General features: G+C 50.8%; 1 protein-coding gene across 5 annotated transcripts in view; it reads right to left on the reverse strand.

The window, feature by feature from the left end:
- Nucleotides 1–1,827: 1,827 nt before the first annotated feature.
- The window catches only part of CCM2 (CCM2 scaffold protein), a 101,340-nt gene continuing 83,890 nt past the window's right edge, over nt 1,828–19,277 (reverse strand). For 4 of the 5 annotated variants that reach the window (XM_049894219.1, XM_049894221.1, XM_049894218.1 and 1 more), the window contains 8 exons: nt 13,392–13,475; nt 12,524–12,707; nt 9,521–9,657; nt 8,237–8,372; nt 5,642–5,699; nt 4,946–5,084; nt 3,706–3,844; nt 1,828–2,505 (listed from right to left, as the gene is read on the reverse strand). In XM_049894219.1, coding sequence (XP_049750176.1) covers nt 2,225–2,505; nt 3,706–3,844; nt 4,946–5,084; nt 5,642–5,699; nt 8,237–8,372; nt 9,521–9,657; nt 12,524–12,707; nt 13,392–13,475 — 1,158 coding nt within the window. In that variant the 3' untranslated portion in view covers nt 1,828–2,224. The remainder of the gene's footprint in view (nt 2,506–3,705; nt 3,845–4,945; nt 5,085–5,641; nt 5,700–8,236; nt 8,373–9,520; nt 9,658–12,523; nt 12,708–13,391; nt 13,476–19,277) is intronic. The other variant, XM_049894222.1, reaches the window with a different exon arrangement.

Below are 19,277 nucleotides of genomic sequence, written 5' to 3' on the forward strand. Positions count from 1 at the left end.
AGTAGTGGGCTCTGTAGCCCAGAGAAGAGGTGTTTCAAGCAGAGTTTCTCAAAGAAACTCTCCAGAAGCAGTGGACTCAGTAAGGTGTCAATAGGGGCATCACAGGCTGGAGAAACTGCATGAGACAGCCTTTTGCTCTCAAGGCCAAGTGATTAAATGCCCCCACCCAATGTCCCCCTCCCCCAGAAGGAAGCTGTGAGCCCCACTGAAGGCCCAGCTCAGCCAGGAGGCCCTGCCTCCTGCATTCCCTCCTTGGGCTGCCCTCCTTCCTGCAAGCCAGGCCATGCAGTGGGTCTGTATCCTGGGATGGTGGGCATGGGCATGTACCTGGGGTGTGCCATGTGGAGAGCACGCACACAGCGTCATAAGCAACACTCACAGGGTGCTGCTGTGGCCCGATAATAGCCCAGCATGAACCTTAGTCTCAGGCCTGGGAGGGCACAGGAGGCTCTCCCACTGGAGCCTAGGGCCCGAGGGGCTTTATGTCTGGGGGCTTGTCTTCAGCTACTTCCAGATGTTTGCAGGGCAGGGTCTATTTGCATGTAAATCTAGACAGTACCCAAAACAAAGTATTCACTGGATTTTCCCTGGCTGGGCCTGGGGTCCCGTGACCAACCAGCACAGAGAGGAAGGTGGCTCCCCGACAAAACCCTGTTGTTCTGGAGGTCTGAGCTCCCCTCCAGCCCTGAAACTGATAACACACGTACTGTCATCCACTTCTGCTCAGGACGAAGCCTGAGGAAGAGACTTGCCCCCGCTCCCCCCAGCACAGCTGAGTGTGAGCGTACCTGATCCCGCGTGCAGCCCTCCACCAGGCCAGCGGGCTGGGGATGGGTTCAGCCGGTGTCTCAGGCAGCCGGGGGAGCTTTCTGGTAGAGGGCAGGTCTAGGGGGGAACCTTTCTGTGTATCCCCTGCACCTTCCCACCCAGGTGTTGAGGCTCAGGGGTGGACATGGACACCCTGACCAGACAGTCTGTGTCCCAGGAAAGATGTGTACTGGCTACAGGTCACAGAGGGACTGAGTGCAGGCAGAGCAAAGGCTGGTGGGCTTAGGAGAGATGGCTGACTGCTTCTGGGGTGAGGAGGGCATGGGTGGAGGAGCCAAGCCCAGGGCTTGCCACCTTCAGCCTCTGAGACACAGCACCCAGCTCAGGGACAAGGTCCCCAGGTGGGTGATTCTGGCCAGCTGGAGGTCCAGGATGTGTACTGGGGAGATGCTGGCAAAGGCACGTTAAGGGAATGAGGGCTCGGGCTAGTGGCAGGAGCAGTGACCAGCGTCCGCTGGAGGGAAGCTTGGTGGGGGATGCACAGTAGATCTTGGCCCAGGACTGGTCAGCATGGGCAGAGGCCCAACGAGTATGTGCAGAGCTGCAGGGCTGGCGGCACCCAGGCAGAGCACCTCTGAGCACAGAGAGGAAGAGAGGCCAGGAGGGAACCAGGGAGGCTCAGTAGAAGCCTGCTTGAACGAAGGTGCTGGGTGCCATCTGGGCCTTAGCCCCAGGTAAGGGCAGAGTGGACGAGACCCAGCTGCTCTTCAGCAGTGACAGCTATGCTGGGGGCATGGCACAGGCCAGGAGAGAGCACGCACATGGGGTCAGGTCACCAGGTGACTGTGGGGCCCTTCCTTCCACCTGCTCCCTCCCCCGAAGGTCCAGTCCATCCTTTGGGATGAGAGCCCACCTGGCACAGCCTGAGTCCAGCCCTGCCGGGGTAGCAGTAGCAAGGTCGGCCCCAGGGTGGATGCCCAGGGCTGGACCCTGCCTGGAGAACACTCCTTTCCACAGCAGCTTGCCTACCCAACTGGAGGAGAAATGTGGGGGCAACAATAGATTTCAATGATTCACATTGTAGCCAACTGTTTTAAAGGTCTCTGAGAGTTACAACAGGAACATCATGTGCAAAATGGAAACTTGTGCAGGGCCTGACCCACAGTGGCCGGTTCTCCGAGCTGGCCCAGCCTGTCCCTCCCTGGATGGACACTGGATGCAGGAGTGGCCGCTGGAGAATGGGGCATTGGCCTCTGCCCCAGCCCCATGGCTGCTGTGCACACAGGGACGGCAGGGCAGTGTGCCTGCACAGGGGTAGCCCCAGGGCCTGGCTGCTCACTCCAGCCTCCAGCTTAGGGTGGGCGAGCTGACAGTGGAGGGCAGCTAGGACACCATGGCAACAAGGCCCAGCTCTGCCTCCTGCTGCCACCCCCAGGGCCCCATCCCCAAGGATGCATCACGCAGAGTCCTGGTCCATGCTGCAGCCCAGTGCCTCGATGTCATTGCTGATGTCCGAGATCATGCGGTCCCACTCATCTCCCTCTGAGGGCAAGGACTGGTCGTCGGAACTGCCTGCGGCCCTGTTCCCATTGGTGGTGGAGCTGGAGGCAGTGCTGGCAGCCCGCCGGTACCTGCCGAAGCTATCTGTGATAATGCCCCTGCCGTCCTTCACCCCGATCGTCTCCAGGAAGTTCTCAAAGTGCTGGCTGTCCTTCTCAGGGATGAAGGGCCGCAGACCTGGCAGAGACACGACTGTCACAGCCCCATCCCAATACACAGCCAGACCCCTCCCAGCAACAGCTGCCCGGGGGGGTGGGGGGGTGGGGGGTGGGGGGGCGGCATCCTGGCCTTGGGGACTGACCTGCCCCACACCATGTCAGGGACACTTGCTATGTAATTGGGGCTGCTGAGATCAACAGGCTGGCATGGTGGGCATCCAAAGGCCCTCAGATCTCTCAGCCTCAGAGAAGCCCACTACACGCAGGTGCAAGGGCAGAGCTAGGGTGGGGTCAGTAAGCAGCACATCAGGCCTGCCCCGGCTGCTGGACAAGGGCTATGACAGAAACCAAAAACCAAAGACCAAAGGCGAGATTTCCGACTGAGGCTGTGCCCCCTGCTGGGCACAAGGAGGGGTACGGATGGCAATATGGACCCTCTCGGTTTTTCTTACACTAAGCTTCTTCAAAACTGCCTCCCTCGACCTCAGCCCTGAGAGGGCCCAGCTTCACAGAGAGGAGCTTATGGAGTCATCGGACACACTTCACATGCTTAAAAGCCCTTTGAGAGGGCGAGGGGAGGGTGACTCCGGCTTTTCAAACAAAGGGAGTGTGGCTTCGGCCGGGTCGGGGGCATCCCAGCGCAGCATTTGAGCTGGGCCTGGCCTGAGCTCTGCCTCAGTGACTGGCCCCAGGGATGTTCAGGCCCTGAGATGCTCAGCCTGACAGTGAAAGCCCTCCAAACGAAGACTGATTGTGGGTACAGGCTGGACCCTGGAGGCCTTTGGCTGTTGCTAGCCTGTGGGAGCCTGTCCTGCTGCCCCCCAGGTGTGTCTGACTCAGGCGCCAAAGCTCAGTGCAGGTGTCCAGGGCCGGGCAACATGCTCGGCGCTGAGCCTCTGCACCTGGGCAGACGGGCCCTGCCGCCTGGAGAGGCTCCACCCACTCTGCCACATAGTCCTTCGCCTCCTTCAGGAGCAGCCCTAGCCCTGCACAGCTGGGCCCCTCCAGCACTCGTCCCTTCACTGCTGGCTTTGGGCACCCCCTTGCCTCCTCAGGGCCTTGTCCCTGTGCTCCGAGGGTGGTGAGTGGTGTGGGCGCGGTGCTGCTTCTGTTCCAGCCAGAACCATGTGGATTTCCCCCAGGACCCGTGACACTCGCTCTGACGGCGAGCTTCTGGTTTCCATCTCCTGCCATCTAAGAGCAGGCGCGGCACACCCACCCAGTAGCAGGAACTTGCGGCTGTCCCCGTAGAGCTGTCGCAGGTTGATGCAGAACTCGTGGATGGAGGCCCCATTGCGGTACTCATGCAGCAACGTGGCAAACTGCTGGATCTCCTGGGATGACAACTTGGTGCGCAGCTGAGAGAGTGGAGAGCCGTCAAGGCTGGGGGCGGGGCAGAGGGGGTAGCGGCAGCCCCTGCTCTCCGCTCTGTGGTGGCCTTGCTGGAGCCCTGGGCCAGCAATCCCCATGCCGGCCAGAGCCCGTGGCCATTAACACTAAACACTTGAAGTGTGACCAGGCTCGTGGGGCCAGATCTGGTGCCATCACCACCCCTCCTCCCGTGATCCCCCATCACAGTACCAGAGGGGACCATCTAGGAAGGGAACAGGAGCCTTGGTCTCCCAGGCCCCTGTGGAACGCCTGAGCCATTGGGACACTGACTCTTCCTCTCGAGCTGCAGGGCCAGGAAAGCAGGAGGGACGGAGGTCCCCCTACTGCCCCGCAGTGTGTAAGGGGCTCGCCCACACCCCACGACGTACAAGGACCTCCTTCTCTGGAACACCATGCTTTGCCTCAATGTGATGGAGCAGTTGAGAGAAGAGGCAGCTGCAGCATCTGGAAAATGCTGACCATCGTCAGCCAAGGAGAAGAGCCGGACAACCCTGACAGAAGCTGAGGTGTGTCACTGAGCTGACCATGTCCTAGGCCTGGCACCTGAGCCAGCACCTGATGGCCTCTAGGGCCCAGCACACTCAGGCAAGACAACTGGGCTTTGAAGCTCGGCAGAGAAAGGAGGCAGCTGGTGTGCGCATAGCGCCGTGCCCAGACCCTTCTGGAGAGTGAGCGCCCAATCCCAGCCCCAGGTGGGTTTGCAGTCCTGCCCTGAGCTGCCCATGCGCTCAGCCTAGCTCACGCACCCCAAAGGAGAGCATGTGCTGGGGCCGAGTGCAATGTTTGCAGAAAGGATGATGGAGATTCAGGCGTGCCTTCCTGCCTCACCGTCCAACCCTAAGGGAAGGAAGCCCTACACTCCTCCCTGGTCCAGCCCATGCCGACCCCACCCACCAATGCTCAGGCTTCTGCAGGCAACAGCACTGTCCCTTGGGCAGGGCCCTCCCTCAGGGCAGTGGTCTCGGGACCTCCGGCTGGCGCCGAGACCCTTTACTCCCCCATGCACAGCTGAGATCGTCGCTCCTGGACCTCGCTGTCTACGGCCCCAGCGCTGAGGCGCAGCATACCGTCAGCATGTAGTCCTGCAGCAGCTCCGTGGCTGTGGTGCTCAGCTCGCTCTCGCTGGCCGTCTTGAGGTGGGGTGACTGCGGCACGCAGAAGGACAAGGACGAGAGGCCGCCCACATCTGTGGGGTCAGGGAAGGAGCTGCAGAGGACAGAGACGTGTGAGGGCAGAGCCGGGGCCTTGGCTCCTTTACTCTGCAGATGCTCTGGATGCACTGCCTGAGGCATGCTGTGGTGGGTGACGAAGGTGGGGGGAAGCAGGTGAGGGGAGGGGCTTGGCTGGGGTCATGACATGGGCCGTACGCGCCATGAGGAGTCTGCCCGGGAGGTGGCAGAGGCCTTGGCAGGGTTGGGCAGAGGACTGGAGCAATCCAGTTTGCCTTTCACAAAGATTGCCCCTGCAGGTGCTGGGAAGGCAGAGTGGGGCAGGGTGAGCTGGGGTGGCATGGGGCGGTGCGACAAAAGGCCAGGGAGTCTGGAGCAGGTATGTCTACGCATGGGAGTACTCTGAAGCAGAATCACCTAGGCTTCTGAGCGAGAGCAGGTTGAGGCCATGGTTTAGAGTGCCAGCTATTCACTGGCTAGGGACTGTGGGCTCAAATGAGGGTGACCGCTGGGGGTGGGGGGGCTGCCCCCAAAATGTGGCAATGCAGTCACTACTGCTGAGCACCTGGGCTGGGTGAGGGAGGGTCTACTTACAAAGTGCTGGCCTCGGTCTCGTAGACTTCTTTGATGTCCACTTTGGTGGATGAGTCATCTGTGAGGAAAATATGAACACAGACTTTTGGTTACATAGTGAGCAGACCTGTCAAGTCGTCCCCAAGCTCTAAACAGGATTACAGAAGCTACCACAGCTGCCGGCCTTTGAAGGGCCTGGTGCCACCCACTCATCAAACTCCTGACCCGGTCCTGCTGGGAGCCACGAGCGGTGCCGCTCAGACAGGGCGTGCTTGCGCCCCCTGGGCTTCGTCCACACATGTTCTGACTGAGGTGGTGAGGCTGCTGGCCATGGTGGCACAGAGGTTTGATGACAATGTCTCTTTTAACCCAGGCAGGCACCATCACAGTTCCTTCTTTTCTATGAGGAACTGAATCAGAGATGTTAAGTAACCTACCCTGGGTCACACAGTTGGTGAGAGCTCAAGGCATGCTCAGAGCAGGCTTGCCTGATGCCCTGAACTGGACACAGTGGCTCCCTGAGGGCTGAGACGAGGCCTCGGGCTTCCTCAGGTCCCCCTGCACTAGCAAAAGGTCTGGCTCAGGCAGTTACTCGGGAGGTACTCAGCAAACGACATCTCAGCCATGTGACACACTGAGTGCTAGTCAGAACCAGAGGACAGGACAGGTGAGTCAGGGTGCAGGGCTTCAAATGGCAGTGGAGGGGAGAGAACAGGGAGACAAAAAGGACCATTTCTCTCAGTGCGGACCAAGTAAGGGTGGTCGGCAGAACAACGGCCCCCAAAGATGCCCATGTCCTAATCCCCAGAACCTGTGAATACCAGGTTGTGTGGCAAAGGAGACTTAAAGCTGCAGGCGAAATTAAGGTTGTTCACCAGCTGATTCTAAGGCAGGGAGATTATCCTGGTTTATCTGGGTGGGCCCAAGGTCATCACAAAAAAAATAAAAACCAAACCAGCTGCCATGGAATCGACTCTGACTCGTGGCAGACTTGTGTGCAGAGCAGAACTGCTCCATAGGATTTTCGAGGCTGTGACCTTTTGGAAACAGATTGCCAGGCCTGTCTTCTGAGGTGCCCCTGGGTGGGTTCGAACTGCCAATCTTTTTGTTAGTAGCTGAGCACTTAACCACGTGCACCATCCAGGAACTCCAAAACAAGGGTCCTTAAACGTGCAAGAGGAAGTCCGAGAGTCAGACGGAGAGCTGTAATCGGAAGCAGGGTCAGAGAAATGAAATGTTGCAGCCTGTGAAGCTGGAACGGGCTCTGAGCCAAGGAACATGGCAGCCTGTAGAAGCTGGAAAGGGCAAGGAAACGGGTTCTCCTCTAAACTGTCCAGAAAGAACACAGCCCTGTCAACACTTTGATTCTGGCCCCTTGAGACCCACGTTAGGCCTCTACGACTGTAAGACAATACATGTGTGCTGCTCCAGCCGCTAAGTTTTGGGGACCTGTGATGGCAGCCACAGGAAACTAGACAGTAAGCAGAGCCCAAGGCAGAAATCAGAAGATCTCTGTGTGTGGCTGGGACCCCAGGCGACGCAAGCAGAGGTAGGCAGGCCGCGCAGGAGGAAGTCCACTGAAGAGCGTGCCCATGTCATGAAAGCTCCCGAACTGCACAAGATTTGTGTCCTTTTCAGTAAAAAACTTTATTTAAAAAAAAAAAAAAAAGACCCTTTTGGCAATTTTAAAGGACAAGAGCCAGACAAGTCACACAAAAGTATTTAAATGCGGCTCTCAGTAAACAGCCCACTACTTACCAGGTGCACTGATCTGCGTAAGTCAGTGACCTACGAGCCTCGATTTTCCCGTTTAAAATTGCTAGGATTTACACAGTAAGGATGGCGCCATGGGCGCAATAAGCACAAGCCCCGCAGGCAGCAGCCTGGCACTGCTTCCTGCGTCTTCTTTCCTACACATCCAGTGTACCTAAGCCCTGAGTCCTCAATAAACCATGCACTGGACAGATCGATACACTTCACTCCTGGTGTCTGAAAGATTTAGCTAAAGAGAGTGTGTCCACAGGTGGAGTATTTTGTCCAGACAACTGAACCACCTTTGCCGACTCAGGAGGCAGGTAGTCCACCTAGGGGCCTTTTGGGGTCCTTTCAGGCCTCCGGGCAGCCTGAGCAGGCGACCTTGTCTGAGTGTCATCCTGAAACCAACCCTCAGACTGCAGGGCAGCCGCAGCCTGGGGTGCTGAGTGGGACAGCACCCAGATCCACACCATGAGATGCCCAGCGCCAAAGCCCCTCCTTCCCTGTCTGTGCTCTGAGTTAGGTGAAGTGACTTTAGTCACGTGTGGCTCCAGAAAAAGTGCTCAAGGCCCCCAAGGTTATCCCAGGAAGCCAACAAGATGCCCAGTCCTTTCTGCTCAAAAGAACTCCCTAAAAAAGCAGTGAAGTTTCTACCTTGACTGCTCTATGGATTAACACCGACAATGAAGTCGGAGAGACAGGCCACTAAGCTGGGACTTCCCAGGATGTGGTAACACCTTACCCCGCTGCCCTCTGCTCCAGCCACCTTTTCTGGCAGGGCCAGGGCCTCTGTGTGAGAGGGGCAGAGCCCTGGGGGGGAGGGGGGAACTCCCAGAAGGGAGAGACGCGCGCCCAACATACCACTGTGCAGGGAAAGGTGGTGGGTGGGTGTCGAGGCTCCGTCAAATATCGCTCTGTCCAGAAAGTCGATGGTGGACTCTGTGTAAACAATCTGGAAGACTTGGCTGAGCAGTGAGCACAGCTCTTCTGCAGCTCCCTGGAGGAGGGGGTGGGAAGAGGGAGAAGAACGGCAGCTTTGGGCAACACAGCCTGTCTGCTGCTGGCCATCCGTCTCCTTGTGAGTCTTCCAAGTGCCCCAACTGCCTCAGATGCTCAGGAATATTGCCGAGCGAATAGGTGGGTGAAGAATCAGTGGGTGAATAAAGCGCGAACGCCAGAACCATGTGTCCCTCTGCCTTTTACTGGCGAAAGGGGGTGTCATAACAGAGACCCAGCTGACTGCCCTGGGCCTAACTAAGACTGAGAGGTGGCCCAGCTGTGGCCTCGTACTTGCACTCGCATGGTGAACACACAGGAGTGAAGGAGCTGGCGTGCCAGCACCTTCTTCCCCACTCCTCTCTTGGACACTCTTCCCATTCCCTGAACTGCCAGCTGTCTCCCCACAGCCCCTAACCCAGCCTTCTGAAAAGAGAAGAAGAAATAGCACCAGAATCACAGCACATGTGGACAGTGTTTTCAACATAAAAGTTTTGCTGCTTTACAGCTGGTTCTCAACTCACACAAATGCAACTCTGTCCCAGGGTATGTGTGGCTGTGTCTGGGAACAGTTTGGGTTGTCACACCTAGGGCGCTCCCAGCATTTGGTGGGTAAAGGCCAGGGATGCTGTTAACATCCTACAGTGCACAAGATGGCCCCACAGCACAGGACTACTTGCTAGTTGCCGTCGAGTCGATTCCAACTCAGGGAGACCCCATGTGTGCAGAGTAAAACTGTCGCATAGGGTTTTCAAGGCTGTGACCTTTCAGAAGCAGATCACCAGGCCTGTCTTCCAAACAAAGGACTATCTGGCTGGAAATGTCAAAAGTGCCAAGGGTGAGGGCCCTGCTCTAAGAGGACACTCCAAGTGGGGCAGTCACGGTAACTTACTTTACTGAACAAAGCATTAAGTGACTCGCCCAAGGTTACATGACTGCTGGGGGACTAGGTGGGGCCCAAACTCAACCCCCCACTTCCAGCCCTTAGCTCCTACCCCAGTCTCCTTGTAGCAGGTAAGGTGTAGGGCCCGTCGTCAGGGCAGGGGTGGGGAAGAGTGAGGCACTGGGAAGGGCAGAGAGCAGGCAGAGCCTGGGGCTGGCCTGGGCTCGAGGCAGGTGGCAGGTGGCAGGGGCAGCACAAACTCTTACTTTGCTCTCCGCAGCCAGGACGACCAAGCAGCATGCTTCGACAGGCACCACACCACTGCCTGACAGGGAACCAGATGCCAGGCCACGGGAGCTCTCTGCGCACAGGCTCTGACTGGGGGAGATGCCGGGGTCCTGGGCTGGGAACACACACCATCTCAAGTTAGGGCACTGAAGGGTACAGTGCACGGCCAGGCCAGGCAAGAAGGGTGACGTGCCATAAACCAGAGATTCCATCAGCCTGAGACCAGAACTAGATGGTGACTGGCTACTACCCATGACTACCCTGACAAGGAACACAACAGAGAGTCCCTGATGGAGCAGGAGAAAAGTGGGGTGCAGAATTCAAATTCTAGTAAAAAGACCAGACTTAATGGCCTGACTGAGACTGGAGGAACCCCAGAAGACATGGCCCCCAGACTCTCCATTAATCCAGAACTAAAACCATTCCTGAAGCCAACTCTCTAGACAAAGATTAGACTGGACTACAAGACATAAAATGATACCCGTGAAGAGTGTCTTAGTCCAAGTAGATACACGAGACTAAATGGGCAGCTCCTGTCCGGGGGCAAGATGAGAAGGCAGAAAGGGACAGGAGCTGGTTGAACGGACACAGCAAACCTGGGGTGTAAAGGGGGAGTGTGCTGTCACATTATAAGGATAGCAACAAGGGTCACATAACAATGTGTGTGTAAATTTTTGTATGAGAAACTAACTTGAGCTGTAAACTTTCACTTAAAGCATACTAAAAAAGAAAAAAAGAAGGGTGACACGCAGCGGGAAGGCCCGGGCTAGCCACAGCCCAATGAGGCCGTAACCTGCATCCTGGGATGCTGCTCCACAGACAAGCCCAAAAGTGGGCCAAGCCCAGTCACCCTGGGATGACTGCCCCCCCCGCCCCCGCCTGCACATGGACACACCTGCATGCAGCCGGCACGCATGGATGTCAGCTCTGACTGGCTGGTCTGTGCTGAGAGCCTGGCCATCTCGACAGAGACTCGTCCTCATCCTCCCAACTCAGAAGTTCTCTCACAAGACTGGGCCTGCTCGTCACGGACTACTGGGAAGCTGAACTACTTAAGTTTCTCCTATGGAGCGCATTCTCTCCCTCTTAAACAATCTGGTTTCCGCTTTCCTTAACAATTCATTCTGTCAGCTAACACTGAGAAAGACTCACTTAGCAAAGAAACAAGGAGGCGGGCCCACCCAGATTTCCTCCCACCAAGCTAAAATCCCCGCAGGAACCCCAACTAGAAGCCAGCCTCCTTAGTCCTCTGTCACTGAGGACACCAAATCCAGGGCCCCTGTGGACCTGTCCTGCAGTGTCAGGGAGAATGGTTAGAAGTGGTTTCAGAAGCAAGCGCTCTAAATCCAGACAGACTTGGTTCAAATCATTTACTAACTCCTGGAGCTCTGTCATGTTACTTTATCTCAGTTACTCCATCTGTAAAATGGAAGTATAACAGAATCTCTTCTGGGTTTAATTATGAAAATTAAATGAGATAATTCATGTAAAATGCTTTGTATTAGTTTGCACAATATTAAACTGCCATTTTTGGAGGCTAAAATGGTTAAATATGGGCAGTTTCATACGGTTCAACCTAATTTAATGCCTGATAATAAACAGCAGATGCCCACTCCACACCATGAAGGTAAACAGAACAAGCAAAGCACAGAGGGGCCTGCACTCAGCAGTGCCAGATCACAGTGCAGGTGGTGTGAGTGTGCCAGTGTGCGTATGAATGTGCGCAAAAGTGTGTGAGAGAACGTGCATGGGAGTTAGCATGTGATCCTGTGTGAGCGTGAACATGTGCAAGTGTGAGCATGTGAGCAGTGTGAGGGAGGGTGTGTGTGAGGGCATCTAAGCTACTGCTACACACAGGACAACTGCAACTGCCAGCACCGCGCTCAGACACCACCCCACAGGACCCTCTGTGGGGTGTGACACGGCCCCCGTTAGATTCACAGGCTGACCGTGTTCTCTGGACTGTTCTCTAGAGCTCACCTACACTGGAGACCTTACAACTCAAGTAGTAAGAGAAGGCTCACCAGGGACTTGGCTTTTTAAAAAAGACCTTGGATCCTCCGTGAACTGTGAAACTCAAGTAAAAAAGCAATTCTCCTTCTACACAAAGAAAGGCCAGGCCGATCCTCCTAACTGACATGACACCCTGCCCTTTTGAAATGGTGGCTTCAGGCCAGGCCCAGGATGATGTCACTGCTGCAACACCAATCTCAAAACTCAGACCTAGGAGGAGCAAGGCACTGGTTAAAATTCGATCTTTCTCTTCCTTTCTGCATGAATTAACACCATGGCCCGAGGCTGGCAGGAAGTTCTATGCAGCTCATTGCTCTCTCTTAAACCATCTGTTATCTGTTTTCCTTAGAAGCAACAACAGATCCAAAGAGGGAGTGCAGAATAATGCTCTTATGTAACCGAGGGGCCAAATTCTACCAGAATGCTCTGTGGTCTGACAGGCTGTTTGTTCTGATTCTACTACAAAAGAAATACCAGGCAAGCCAAGCCGCTAGGGGCTGCATCTCACAGTGGTGCTCCCAGTTCGGGGAGGGGCGTGTGACTGTGCTGAGGTGAAGACCCGACAACCGCTCTCCCTGTGCCTCAGTACCACAAGATGACTCTTGCGAACCTTCAGCAGCGTTGGAGGCCAGAGGGACAGGAAATTGACTTGCTGATACTACCCCTCAACATTCAGGTTCCTCACTGACTCCCCACAAGGTGCTGAGTAAGCTCAGTTATCTGGCTCAGCTCTGTTACTCAGTAACTTCCTAGGCCAAGGCCTCCAGTGGCCAGTGCCTGTACATGGACGGCCTCAGAGGGGAGAGCCAATCTCATCTGTCAAGCAAGGGCACTCTCCTGCTAGATCCCAAGGACCCAACCTCGTGCCACAAAAGCTGTCTCCAAAGCTTCCTTAAATCTGTGGATTTACTCCCAGGACAAAGCCATGGGCTGCTTCTGCCTCTTCAGCCCGCCCTCCAGTTCTGTACCTGTCTTCAGGACCACCAGGTGTGCCGCATCGTCCCGGACGTAGGAGACAGCAGCAATGTCATGGATCGGGACCCTGAGGATGATGTCTTCCCCGTCTCTCCATGCCAGTTTGACGTTGTAGGCAGAGAGGCTGATCACGGCATCGTGCTCCTGGGTCAGGTGTCCAGGGAGCTGGTGAGCCCTCTGGAAAAATCCACAGGTCATTAGAAATGCAAGGCCTGGCTGTGGCTATGTGTCAGGGCTCCTCTCCTGGGAATGCTCCCCACCCCACCTCCCCGTAGTATTGCTAGGTCAGGGCTCCTCTCCTGGGAACACTCTCCCCCCACCACCTCCCCGTAGTATTGCTGGGTCAGGGCTCCTCTCCTGGGAACACTCTCCCCCCACCACCTCCCCGTAGTACTGCTGGGTCAGGGCTCCTCTCCTGGGAACACTCTCCCCCCACCACCTCCCCGTAGTATTGCTGGGTCAGGGCTCCTCTCCTGGGAACACTCTCTCCCCACCTCCCCGTAGTATTGCTGGGTATAAGTCACAGGACCGGTGGTTAGATAATAAAGCAAGGCTGTTCCCATCAACAGTCACACCACTTCCGGGAGGCTGCAGTGTTCAAACCATTTGGAAGATTCCTACAGAACTTCCTTTAGATTCAGATCTCAAGCATGTTGTTTGAATATTTTGAAAATTTAAATTTTGGCAAGTCTAGTAGATAAAGTGAACGTTCAGGCTGAGGAACACTCTTTACGGCTAGGAGCAAGGTGCACCTATATCTTAACAAAGCTGGACCATCCACCCCCAATATGACAGCCAAGGTAAGAGCAGTGTGATGGTACAGGCCAAGGACACAACATGCAGTTAAGAAAATGTGATTACCTTTGCATTATCTATAAAATGAAGAATTTCAGTCCTACTGGAGGGATTCAGGTATCCTGGTATGGAGGTTAACTGACCTAAGTACTGAAAGAGATTGGAGAAAAGAGTGCCATGAGAGATGGAAGACCAGCCCACCCCGTCCCCTACAGCTGGGCGCACAGACTGCATGTCTCCGACCATTTCTGGCAGCAGGCCTGCGGTCTCCATGCTGCTATGCAGCAGAATCCCTGTCTAGAAAGTGTCTGTGTTCTCACAGAGATCTCCATTGGGGGGGACCCCCCCGCTCCCCATTTTCTATGACACTATATTCTACGTTTCATCAAAAGTGCTGCAAAGGGCACGTCAAGACTCATTTTGGTAGAACCTGGATGTCTAAAAGGGTAGAAATGGGCAGTTCTTGTTCCCAGTCATGGTAGAAGGAACTGAGAACAATGGCACAACCCTACTAAAAATGAACGCAAAGGTCACTATGGTCAACTTAGCTAAGAAATCAGTGTACATAGAGAATTATTCTATCCTATGCAAACAGGGTTCTTTTTTCTGTGTAATCGGCCTCATATACCTCATATGCAAACAGGGTTCTTTTTTCTGTGTAATCAGCCTCATATACCTCAAGGACAAAGGACTGTGTTGATGTAGGTAGTCACATGGGGTAGCAACTACGGTGTCTGCTGGGTGCACATCAACATCTCTGCTACCCAACATGCATTATTTGAAAGAACGTTTTGTTTTTTAAGGTTACTAATTTCTTCTCAAGAAAGGATGTCTTCTACAAATGATTACACAGTCTTTCATTAAATTAACATATTTATCTATTGTTCTGTTGTTGTTAGATGCCATTGAATCGGTTCCAACTCACAGTGACCCTATGTACAAGAGAACGAAACACTGCCTGGTCCTGCGCCATTCTCAAAATCGTTGTTATGCTTGAGCCCATTGTTACAGCCACTGTGTCGATCCATCTTGTTGAGGGTCTTCCTCTTTTTCGCTGACCCTCCACTTTACCAAGCATGATGTCCTTCTCCAGGGACTGGTCCCTACTGATAACAGTCCAAAGTAAATGAGACAAAGTCTTGCCATCCTTGCTTCTAAGGAGCATTCTGGCTGTACTTCTTCCAGGAAAGACTTGTTCTTTCTTCTAGCAGTCCATGGTATATTCAATATTCTTCAGCAACACCGTAATTCAAAGGCATCATGTCTTCTTCAGTTTTCCTTATTCATTGTCTAGCTTTCACATGCATATGAGGCAACAGAAAACACCATGGCTGGGTCAGGTGCACCTTAGTCCCCAAAGTGACATCTTTGCTTTTACCACTTTAAAGAGGTCTTTTGCAGCAGATTTGCCCAACGTAATACATCTATTGATTTCTTGACTGCTGCTTCCATAGGCATTGATTGTGGATCCAAGTAAAATGAAATCCTTGAAAACTTCAATATTTTCTTCACTTATGATGATGTTGCTTATTGGTCCAGTTGTGAGGAATTTTATTTTCTTTATGTTGAGGAGTAATCCATAGTGAAGGCTGTAGTCTTTGATCTTCATCAGTAAGTGCTTCAAGTTCTCTCCGTTTTCATCAATCAAGGTTGCGTCATCTGCATACTGCAGGTTGTTAATGAGTCTTCCTCCACAATACTGATGCCCTATTCTTCAGATAGTCCGGCTTCTTAGAAAATTTTCTCAGCAAACAGACTGAATAGGTACAGTGAAAGAATACAACACTGACTCACACTTTTCGTGATTTTAAACCGCACAGTATTCCCTTGTTCTATTTGAATGACTGCCTGTTGGTCTATGCACAGGTTCCCTATGAACATAATTAAGTGTTCTGGGATTCCCATTCTTCATGATGTTATCTGTAATTTGTTATGATCCACACAGTCGACTGCCTTTGCACAGACCACAAAACACATGTAAACATCTTTCGGGTATTCTCTGCTTTCAGCCAGGATACTTCTGACATCAGCAATGATATTTCTCGTTCTACATCCTCTTCTGAACTGGCTTAATTTCTGGCAGCTCCCTGTCGATGTACTGCTGCAACCGTTTTTGAATTATCTTCAGCAAAATTTTATTTGCATGTGATATTAATGATTAAAAAAAAAAAAAAACTGCCGTCGAGTAGATTCCGACTCATAGCGACCCTATAGGACAGACTAGAACTGCCCCATAGAGTGTTCAACAATTTCTGCATTCTGATGGATCACCTTTCTTTGGAATGGGCACAAATATAGATCTCTCCAGTCAGTTGGCCAGAAACCCTCGTGGCATAGTGGTTAGGAGCTACAGCTGCTAACCAAAAGATCAGCAGTTCGAATCCAACAGGTGCTCCTTGGAAACTCTATGGGGGCAGTTCTACTCTGTCCTACAGGGTCACTATGAGTCAGAATTGACTAGAAGGCAATAGGTTTGGTTTGGTTTGGCTTCTGGAGTCATTTGAATAGGTAGCTGTTTTCCAAATTTCTTGACATAGATGAGTGAGCACTTTCACCATTGCATTAATTTGTTGAAACATATCAGTTGGTATTCCGTCAATTCCTGGAGCCTTGTTTTTCACCAATATCTTCAGTGCAGCCTGGACTTCTTCCTTCAGTACCATTAGTTCTTGATCATATATTACCTCCTGAAATGGTTGAATGTCAACCAATTCTTTTTGGTATAGTGACTCTTATGTATTCTTTCCATCTTCTTTTGATGCTTCCTGAGTCATTCAATATTTTGCCCACAGAATCCTTCAATATTGTAACTCAAGGCTTGAATTTTCTCTTCGATTCTTTCAGCTTGAGAAATGCCAAGTGTGTTCTTCCCTTTTGATCTTTTAACTCGAGGCCTTTGCATATTTTGTTATGATACTTTTTCGTCTCCAGTCACCCTTTGAAATCTTTTGTTTAGCTATTTTATTTCATCACTTCTTCCACTCACTTTAGCTATTTTACATTCAAAGGTATGTTTCATAGTCTTTTGACATCCATTTTAGTCTTTTCTTCCTTTCCTGTGTTTTTAATGACCTTTTGGTTTCTTCATGTGTGATGCCTTGATGTCATCCCACAACTCATCTGGTCTTCAGTCATTAGTGTTCAATGTGTCAAATCTATTCATGAGATGGTCTCTAACTTCAGGTGGGATGTACTCATTGTTGTACTTTGGCTCTCGTGGACTTGTTAACTTTTCTTCAGCTTCAACTTTAACTTGCATATGAACAATTGATGGTCTGTTCCACAGACCATGTTATCTATTAAAAGGTGATAAGGTCGTATTTCCATCTAGGAAGTGCACCATGGACATGCCTGGACTGACTCTAACTAGGAATTTTTGGCAAAGCAGAACAATGAGAAACATCCCTCGCAGCCAAAGGCAGTTTCCTTTCCTTCTCCTGTGAAGAAAAGCACCACTACTTATATATTACCGAAAGAGAAAAAACACTGATGATTATAATCATAAAGCACTACTGATTGTAAAAGACATCTTGATTTCAGAGATGTTAAAATGTGAAAAGTACCTTAGTGACATAATAATAAGTGCTTAATTACATTATTTAATTAATCATCATAGAATCTTACAATCTCAAAGATTTGAAGGAAGTTAAAAGTCTACATTAAGGTCACATCCTCTCTGACACGTAACCAGGCTTCAGAACTGTCCCTCAGAACTGTAACAAAACAATGACTGCAGTTTAAGGTCCAACTTGAAAATTCTAAAACATGATCAAAGAATGGAAAAAAAAAAGTCCAAATTTCTATTCATTGCAGAAATCCCACCCACCACACTCTTGTTGTGTCACCATTAAGTCTTTACATAAATATTTTCTGAGATAGGAAATACAACACTTTGTGAGGTAATTTATTCTAATGCAGAAGAGCTGTTATTACTAGAAGGTTCTATGTTGTGGAACTCTTATTAGTCTTTCTGAATTGATCATCTCATTTTCTCATTTTCCCATCTCTAAGTTTTGGTTCTTTTCTGATCAACATTATTGACTTCGTCTTTACTATTCTATTGAATTTTTAATTTTGGCTGTCATAGATTTAATTTCCAAGTGCTATCTGTTTTCTCCAGGTTTCCCCAACTTCCTTTGAAGCACCCTGGTCTTGTTTCATGGGTACACTATTGTATGTCACCTTTCTGAGGACTATATATCTGAGATAAAATTTATATACAGGGAAATGTTATAAATGTACCACTTGGTCAGTATTGACAAATACAGATACCCAGGTAATCGACACCCCTATCAAGGTACAGAGATTTCCAACGTCCCATAAAGTTCCTGCAAGTCCCTTTCTCAGTCAAGCCCCAGTGCTAACACCCAGAGGTTACCATTATTCTGATTTCCATAACCATATTTTAGCTTTCCCTGTTTAAGAGCTAAATGTAAATGGAACTATAAAAAAATCTAAATATAAAAAATGAACTATACAAGCTCTAAATGAAAACATGGGTAAATCCTCCTAACCTGGATGTAGGGCAAAGCTTTGCAAGAATGGCTAGGAATCCAAAGTAAATAGAAGAGAAGACTGATAAATTTGATTACATAAAAAGAGAAAAGTTTACATGGCAAGAAACACCAAGCAAAGGCAAAAGACTAATGACACACTGGGAGAAAATATTTGAAACATGTATCACAGATAAAGGGTTCATGTACCTAATAATCATAGAACTTTTAAAAACTGAGGTGTCAGTTCTGACTCATGGTGACCCTCTGTGTTACAGAGTAGAACTACTCCATAGGATTTTCTCGGCTGTAAACTTTATAGACACAAACCACCAGGCCTTCCTTCCATGGCGCCACTGGGTGGGTTAAAACTGCCAATCTTTTTTAGTTAGTAGTCAACAGCAAACTGTACCACCCAGGGACCAGAATATAACCGGCCAAGCTCTTAACCACTGCACTACCAGGGCTCTGATTATAACCACAAGGGAGCAGAAGAGGAAGAAGTATCAGTTCCAGAATGATGCAATGTAAGAAAGACTTGACCAGTAATTGCTGGCATTGAAGATGGAAGGGGGTGGCCATGAGAAGAAATGCAGGCAGCTTCTACATCTTTAAAAGGCAAGAAAATGGATTCTTAAAAAAAAAGAAAATGGATTCTTCCTTAGGGTCTCCAGAAAGGAATGCAGGCCAGCTGATATTTGATTTTAGCCCAGTGAGACCCACTTCAGGCTTCTAACCTCCAGAAGTGTAAGATAATGAATTTGTATTGTTTTAGCTTCTAAGACTGTGATAATTTGTTATACCAGCAATAAGTAACTATTTACTGATAGGATAGAGGGCAGCTAGGAAATAAGGTAATAAGGTAACAGTGAACTAGAAGACAGCTATAGAAATCAACCAGATTAAAGCACAGATGCCAAAAAAAAAAAAAAAAAACGAAGCCTCAATGATCTTTGGGACAGTAACAAGTGGTTTATTGGGAGTCCCAAAGGCAGAAGAGGGAGAGAATGGGCAGAAAAAACATCTAAGGAAATAATACCAAAAAATTTCCAGTTCCTGACTTTAAACCACGCAGTATGCCCTTGCTCTGTTTGAACAACTGCCTCTTGGTCTAGGTACAGGTTCTGCATGACCACAAGTGTTCTGGCATTCCCGTTCTTCACAATGTTATGCATCCATAATTTATTATGATCCACACAGTCAAATGCCTTTGCATAGTCAATAAAACACAGGTAAACACCTTTCTGCTATTCTCTGCTTTCAACCAAGATCCACCTGACATCAGCAATGACATCCCTCCTTCCACGTCTTCTTCTGAATCTCGCTTGAATTTCTGGCAGTCCCCTGTCGATGTACGGCTGCAACCGTTTTTGAATTATCTTCAGCAAAATTTTATTTGCATGTGATATTGATGAGACTGTTTGATAATTTCCACATTCTGATGGATCACCTTTCTTTA

The sequence above is a fragment of the Elephas maximus genome, chromosome 8 (assembly GCF_024166365.1).
Source record: "Elephas maximus indicus isolate mEleMax1 chromosome 8, mEleMax1 primary haplotype, whole genome shotgun sequence".
Taxonomy (NCBI): domain Eukaryota; kingdom Metazoa; phylum Chordata; class Mammalia; order Proboscidea; family Elephantidae; genus Elephas; species Elephas maximus.